This window comes from Charadrius vociferus, unplaced genomic scaffold, assembly GCF_000708025.1.
Source record: "Charadrius vociferus isolate BGI_N301 unplaced genomic scaffold, ASM70802v2 scaffold262, whole genome shotgun sequence".
NCBI lineage: Eukaryota > Metazoa > Chordata > Aves > Charadriiformes > Charadriidae > Charadrius > Charadrius vociferus.
Window position 1 is genome coordinate 1,381,301 of NW_009647218.1, and position 7,632 is coordinate 1,388,932.

Here is a 7,632-nt window from a genome sequence, read left to right on the forward strand (position 1 = left end):
AGCTGAGTTGCATCAACTGGGAGAGGTAACTGACTCCCCAGTGACAGAAGCTAGGTACCAACCACACAGGAGCCCTCTGTCTCCAAACACAACTGTCAAAGGCAGCACGAACCCTTTAAATAAGAATAAAAAGACAAGGCGGTCCAACAACAAGCAGTCTTGCACTGCATCCATTTCTTTCTAGCTTTCTATTCACAGCAGAATGTGAATACCTCGCCAAAGCACTCTCACTTTTGACAAAGCCTTTTAAATATCTTTTTTGCCCAGAATTTCACAATACAGAATATAAAAGGGAACTTTATTTTCATTACTTCATTTCCTGGATGCAAGAGGTCCATTCCAAAATAACCAAGAAATGATAAAATATAATGTTCAAATGTTTATACCTGTGAGTTTATTATTGCAAAAGACTTCGAGATGAAATGAAAATTAACTCAAATGGGAGCATTTTATTTCATTACTCAACCACAAAATTGTGTAGTTGAGGTACCAGAAAAGTTACAAAAACATGTTACTTCAGAATAAACTTAAAAGTCTTAAACATTTAAAAGTTCTAATGGTGGTGGCTTAAGAGGAATCTTTCCCATCGTAAACTTTTTTGCTTCAAATTGTTTCAACTCTTCAGCTGATAATTCGCTCTTTGGTGTGAATAACTTTTCTGATGTAGCATTGTTTGTGACTGCAGAAGACGCTGATGTTATGTTATGTCCAGTGGCAGTAGCAGTCTGTCCAAATAAAGTACCGCTGGAATGGGAGGAAGAAGCTGCTACTGCTGCATTAAAAGCTCCAAAGGCTGTAAGTGGAGTGGTGCTTGAAGAGTTCACACCAGAAGAACTGCCAAACCCTGAAAACCCAGAATTTCCAAAACCACTAGTTGTTTCAGAAGTTTTAAATGAGAAGGAGGCTGCAGATGGAGCTGCCGGGCTGCCAAAACCAACAGAATGGGATACGCTAGGAGAGGACGTCACACCAAATGCGGGAGGATTACAACCAGCAGAAGAGCTCCCAAAAGCAGGGGTGCTTCCAGATGACGCACTGGCAAGACTGGAACTTGTTTTAAAGGAGAAACTGCTAGCACTGTTACTGCTGCTGTTCACAGGAAAGCCTGCAATTATAAAATTTATAAAAAAATGTTAGAGTGTGCTACTGAGATACTAAGGCACTGGTGTATTTCAATAATGCAGAAGAAAAAAAATCCTCAAGAAAATGTTTAACTGTTGGTACTTAATGCAGGAACTTACTTGACAACCCAAAGCTTGACGTTTGCTGTCCTCCAAATCCAAAGGCAGGCAACGGTTGAGTGACCGTGTTCTTTAATTCAGATAGCTTAAAAAATTCCAAATACATAAATTAAAACTAGATTTCACTAGAAATGTCTCTCAATAAATAGTTGAAGCAAAAACATAGCTGCCCAGTCCACTTTAATACAACTTAGACTAAGGTAGACCCTGATCACTTTCATTACGATTGCAAGCTCCTGCAGCTATGAAAAAAATTCTTTAAGGCTATACACCATTCTCTACAAAACACTCCAGAAACACAAATGTATTACAATTTACAGATTCTTATCTGTCAGTGAGTGACCTGAACACTTCTTCTAGCTCTCGTTCTCATCTCTTGCCTAGTTCAGTTAGTGCTTTCTGACCCTACGTCATTGCTTTGACGTAGTCTGGTCTTTCACCTTGGGACATCTAGTCTTCTGTGCCAAAGCCCAAATCCCACTTCTTCACCTTCCGCATTGAACATAGCAAGGGATATGATCACATTACTAAAACTTTAATGCAGACTCTAAGATTTTAATTCAGTCTTCATGCAGACTCCACTTAAATCAACGTACTCTGTCTCCCTGATTATTTAATATTGGCTTTAGCTCAAGAATTCTTTTCTGACACATCTCAATTCAGTAGCGTTTGTCACCTTCCCGGGAACAACTACTCTTTAAATCTTCAAATTTTATCCAAACAGTTTCTCTCCCATCTATTTATCAATTTCTCATTCTAGCATTACCAAAGTGCTCTATTTATCAAAAAATGGCCTGGAGGACAATTCTGGTCTCGTCTGCTAATTATACCTTGGAAGAGTCAACATCGGCACATGGAAGAAAAGGTGGGGTTGATATCTGCCTCTTACTACACATGTACTCAACCGGATCCCAAACTTAAGCTATGGTTTCTTTCATGTGACTTGCACAGATAGGATTCCAAACCTGGGATCCAGCTGCTGCTTCGCTAACATGGCATCATCCTGATTCACTATTTTCCTTAGTTAACTAAAGGGTTTTAGAATACCTGCCTGAAATTCACCGATTTTGATTCCAGTGAAAGGTGGATTTAAGACCCAAAACTGCGTTCACAGACTTTCACATTCACTTGACTCAAGCAGTGCTACAATATTCAGTCACACTCCTATTGCCTACAAAAAGCATATAGAGAGATGGGGCAGTTTTCAAGCATCAATCGTTACTCTCTTCTGTAATTCCTCTTTTTCACTCTCTCTAATGTTCCCAGGAGTGTTCTAAGATTGCCGTCAAGGTCATCGTGCTGCCACTCAGCCAAACACTTTCACGCCACATGTTTTTCAAGGCTGCAGCGCCAGAATGTAACACGTTGCATTTGAGATTTGCCGAACAGTTCATAGGTCTACCATAAAATTGCCAATGAATCTAGGCATCAAACATTATCATGTCTCAGCTATTTAGGTGCAAAAAAGGATGCCCTAAAAGAATCATGTCTATTTGGTTGTAAAATATAGTATCCTGCAACCTTCAAAGCAGTACCTATCATCTATTCATATAAAGCTAACAGAAGTGTAGTTAAATACTTTGACAACAGATGAAGTTTCTATGGAACACTTGCAAGATCTCTTCATTAAAAACAAGGTAGCACATTACAACTACCGTGTCTTAGAAATCTCTGTAACAGAAATTAATGTTGGCATTTGCAGGACAATTTGTTAGGACGTGTCTAAAAAAACCACGAATCTAAGAAAAACATTTGCCCAAGATTAATAAAAAAAAATTACATCAGGAACAGAAACATTTTACCTTCCATTAACACTTACCAAAGCTGCTTTTGTTGATGCATTTAAAGTTTTCAGCTGAAGCAGCCGATTTTTCCATTGTTCCGCTAACTGTTGGACAGAATTTATCTAAAAAGGGGGAAAAGAAAAGCATATTTTTATTATTGGTGAAGACTAAAAAGAAATAATAGAATAGTGATCTGAAAACTAAACCAACAGATTAAGGAATTAGGAAAGAAACTTCACTAAGCCAAGAAGACAAGATTTTTGCTTTTCTGAAACTTCAGTGAGAAGCTGAAATTTTTGTTATTAACACAGAATTCCTTTCAATTTTCTTACTATTGCCCTTAAATCAACTTTTTAACAGTAAGATTAAAAAAATGTCCTGGGGGTTTCTAAATCTAAGTTCCATCACTATCTGAATCAGGTGCTTGGGAAAAAAACAAACCAAACCCCAAAACAACAAACCACACACAAAATATGTAAGTTTTAAGTATAAGAGAACAAACTCTGTTTACTTTCTGGCTTGTCCACTTATGTGCTCAGTCATTAAGCTCAAGCTCTAAGATTTACCCTAGCTTCTCCCCCATTTTCAGGAAAAAAAAAGCCCACGTTCAAAACATTGTAATTCAGAATATTTTAATAGTATCATCCTAAAATCTTTAGCTTTGCATAAATTAACGTCCTTAATTTAAATCAGCCCCTTTAATGTGACCCAACAGCTTACTGCACAGAACATATACAGCAACAAACAGTACCTATGTCTATCAGATAACTCTGATTAAACAAGAAACTGGAAAGTCATTAAATAACTTACTTTTCAGAAATTTCAAACCTGAATTTCCTATATTTCAGTTTATCAACACACCTTATTTGAAGCCTCACCTAACTGAATTTTCCCTTAAAAACTAATGAAGTAAAACATACAACATCCCAAATGCCTGCAAGAGTGGCATGAGTAATCTTTTTTTAAATAAATTCCTTAATTTTTCAAAATGGTCTTGCATCAAAAACATCAATAATTCTTTTGTGTCTAGTCACATGCTGAAAGATCATGTTGCTTGGTATCAGCTCTTATACAACAGACTGGAAAATTCAGATTTTGACCCAGTTTAAGAATAGAAACACATGCTTTGGAAGAGACATGTTGTACCTAAACATTTTGAGAGAACTGTATCATACAGTTATGATCTAGACACTGAGACCTTCATGAACTTGCATTCAGTGCTTCAGTGAGGCCACAAATGGTTTTGGTTTGGTTTGGTTTTTAATAGCCAGGCATAGCGTATTGTTTAATCATTTCTGTTTATTTTCTTAATATATTTTAATATATTTTCTTAAAAAAAAAAATCTCTCTTGTCTCTGAAAATGGAATTCTGGTAATTCTAAACATGTGAAGCAAGAGTGGTGAAAATAGCGATTCATTCTGTAATACAGAACCGAGGGGAGGAGGCAAGAGTGCAATGTAGCTTGAATTAGTTTGTAGTTGAGTCTATCCAATAGCTTAGTTCCTTTCCTGGCACAACATTTAACTGTGCTAGCTTCCTTGAGATTGATAGGACTATAAGGGAGGGACAATACATATAAATTTTTATATATATACACACACACATATATATAAAAAAAATATAAATTACTTCTTTTCTAGAAATGTGTATACTCCTTTAGAAGTATCTCTTATTTTCAGCATTAAGTCTCTGCAATAAAGGTATGTAAAAGAACAAGGTCAAATAAACTTCCCCAGTGTTCTACCTAAATTATTATATATCCAGCTATAACAATCAAACTGACTAATAGCATATGAAGTATTAAACTTTTGAAATAGGATTCAAATAACTTCTACAAATAACACACAAGAGCAGGAACAAGACTACGACAAGGAGTGTCTAGGTTTAGAAAGACCATACACTAACCTGAGCCTAGCTAAAAGTTCATTACTACCACTTTTTGTAGGAGCTGATATTTCTATACGTTTAGGCCACCAGCTTTAGAAGCCCAGATCTGACAGCTGTAGCCTGTGATCCCAGATAGCAATAAGTAGTAGAGCATACAGATTAGCAGCTATTTTTGCATTCTATTTGGTGCACAGTAATTTAAAAATATTCTGACATTCGGATAGTCTCCTAGAGGCTGGTAATTAAACGAGTCAAGAGTTGCCACCTGAAGAAATAGACAGCATTTTTAAAATACTTACATAGTTCTGAATGTCATTGTTTGCTCTGCAGTTGTAATATTCCAGATGCAACTCTTCTGGTGAGAAATCTGCAAAGCCTGTGAGGAGAGAAATAATCAAAAGCCTCCAAAAAAATATATTAATACTTCAATTGCCCTCTTTAGTTATGAAGAAATGGGCCTTTGTACATGATCTGTAAGTCAGTTACAGTTGGAGAAACAAAAAGGATTCATTACAGAACTTCAAAGACACAAATGTTCCAAATAAATTTGCCGTAATCCAGTATTCCTTTCTGTTGCATCACAAGGCAAATCATCACCTTGCAAATGGTTCCAGAGGTACAACAGTGTGGACAAGTGTAAGAAACATCCTAAACAGCAGCAATACACAGCAACACTAAAAACATCACCTACCTGAGACGTTCGACTTTTCTTTCATTGGTGAATAAGACGAAAATATCCATTGTCCTGAAGATTCCCAAATTTCCATGTCTTTCACTATACATTCGCTAGAAAACAAAACAAAACCACAAGTGAAGGTGAAATTATATGGTCAAAACAAGACCACTACAAGCAATTGCCTAGTTTGAATCCAAAATCAGATTCAATTTCCTGCTACCACAAAAATTAACGAAGTATGACACTAGTCAGAGTGAACAAGAATAGTACTCCCTTCTCTGTGGAAAAAATGCACTTATTTAACAAGATACATAAATGTCCCTTCAAAGCATTTTACTTTATCTTCTAACTGCAAGTAAATCAAACCAGATCTAAAAAAAATAATAAAATAATCCCAAACCACACAAAGTATTTTTTAATCCTTGTATGGCATATACTGTCACAGGATTTTCCCTGAATCTGTAGATCACAACACAATTTAAAACCTTCTTGAGACAATTTTATAATATAACATGCACAGTATTAAATAGCAAAATTCAGGGGGGGAAAAAAAAAAAAAAAAAGAAGAGAGAAGCATTCAATATCAGTTATTTGGAAAAGAATCAAAAACATAATAATCCAGACATGGCAAAAGCAGAGAAATAGAAGCTACACCAACAAAGGTAAATCCAAATGTAAACAAACAGTGAAAGGGTAAAAACTAAAGTGGACAAGCAAATCACTACATAGTAACAAGCAAACAAAGATTTTAAGTATTTCAGGTATTTGTTACACAATATACATTCGTGTTTGAGAAGCTGAATAAATAGTCTGTTAAGCATTTTCTTAATATAATCTTAAAAAGAAAAAAAAGGAAAGTGGTTCCAAATCCTTTATTCTTCAGGAAATCACGCTGCCTGTTGCTTTTCATCACCTGCCCTGTAGTCACCTTGAACCTGCTGGTTGCTCTGAACTGACTCCAATTTGCACACACGTGAAACCAGGTTTCAATAGTTTTGCTGCTGGCAGAACAATTGGTTATCTTAAGTGTCAGGAAAACTAAGTCAAACAGTCCATCTTCTGAAAGAGTTTTTTAAATGGTTGAAATGCTGTCCAAGGGGCTCTGACCCCTTATTTTCAAGTACTGAAATCTTTCTTTCCTTCCTTATCCTCCTGTCCGCAACTTAAATACCACACCGTCTTACTAACATTACAGTTGTCTAGCTGCCCAACCCAGGTTCAAAACAAGGATTGCTTTCTTCCCATCCCAGCGTAACTCAAGAGAACCAAATGAAGTCCCAGCTTCCTCCTCATGATCGTGTCCTCTGCATTTTCTCTAGTAAGGCAGTGAGCTTTTAAACTGCTCATTCTAAATGCTTTTAGTGAGACAGGACTATAACTTACAGAAGCCTCTCCTCTTCATCTTTATAGCCATCAGCAACATTTTGACTGTTCAATAGCGCAGAGAATCTGTTCTGCGAAAAGTCTGCACTTCTGCTGCTGCCGCCTGATGATCCAAAATCAGAGGAGCCGAAAAGTCCTCTTCCATGATCTCTGCTGCCACCCCATGTATTAGACTTAAAGGTAGATGGCTGGATAACATTAGTGTATCTCTGGTTAGAGGAACCCCATGCGCCACCGCTGCTGCCTCCTCCTCCTCCTCTGCTAGTACCTTCCAGTACAAGAAAACAAACAACAGAAGATTTAAAATCATTAAGACACTAAACAACACCACATCAACAAAAGCTGTGAGTATAACTGTGCTTATGGTGGCAGTAAGAAGTTGGAAAAGAAAACGTAGGGTGTTTTTCCCCCGCCCTAACGACTTAACCTAATTATTTAGTGAGCTTAACCTAGCGAGTTACCCAGGGGCAGCAGACAAAGGGCAACAACCCCTCGCATCACCACACCAACCGCAACTCGTCGGCAATGCAGAAGAGAGCCTGTTTGTAGTTTTACTTACGTTGTTTCGTAAAATAAGCAGAAAAAATAATTAAAATTTAACTCGCAGGACACTTACATTAGGGGGTCCCAAGACGCAATGGTGCCTGCCCCCCCCCCCCC

The 7,632-nt window shown here is 37.2% G+C and overlaps 1 protein-coding gene across 1 annotated transcript in view; it reads right to left on the reverse strand.

Moving 5' to 3' along the window:
* Positions 1-536: 536 nt before the first annotated feature.
* The window catches only part of NUPL2 (nucleoporin like 2), an 8,476-nt gene continuing 1,380 nt past the window's right edge, over positions 537-7,632 (reverse strand). The window contains exons 3-8 of the mRNA XM_009879575.1: positions 6,973-7,240; positions 5,605-5,699; positions 5,213-5,289; positions 3,061-3,147; positions 1,242-1,326; positions 537-1,105 (exon numbers count right to left, since the gene is read on the reverse strand). Of these exons, the coding sequence (XP_009877877.1) occupies positions 537-1,105; positions 1,242-1,326; positions 3,061-3,147; positions 5,213-5,289; positions 5,605-5,699; positions 6,973-7,240 (1,181 nt within the window). The remainder of the gene's footprint in view (positions 1,106-1,241; positions 1,327-3,060; positions 3,148-5,212; positions 5,290-5,604; positions 5,700-6,972; positions 7,241-7,632) is intronic.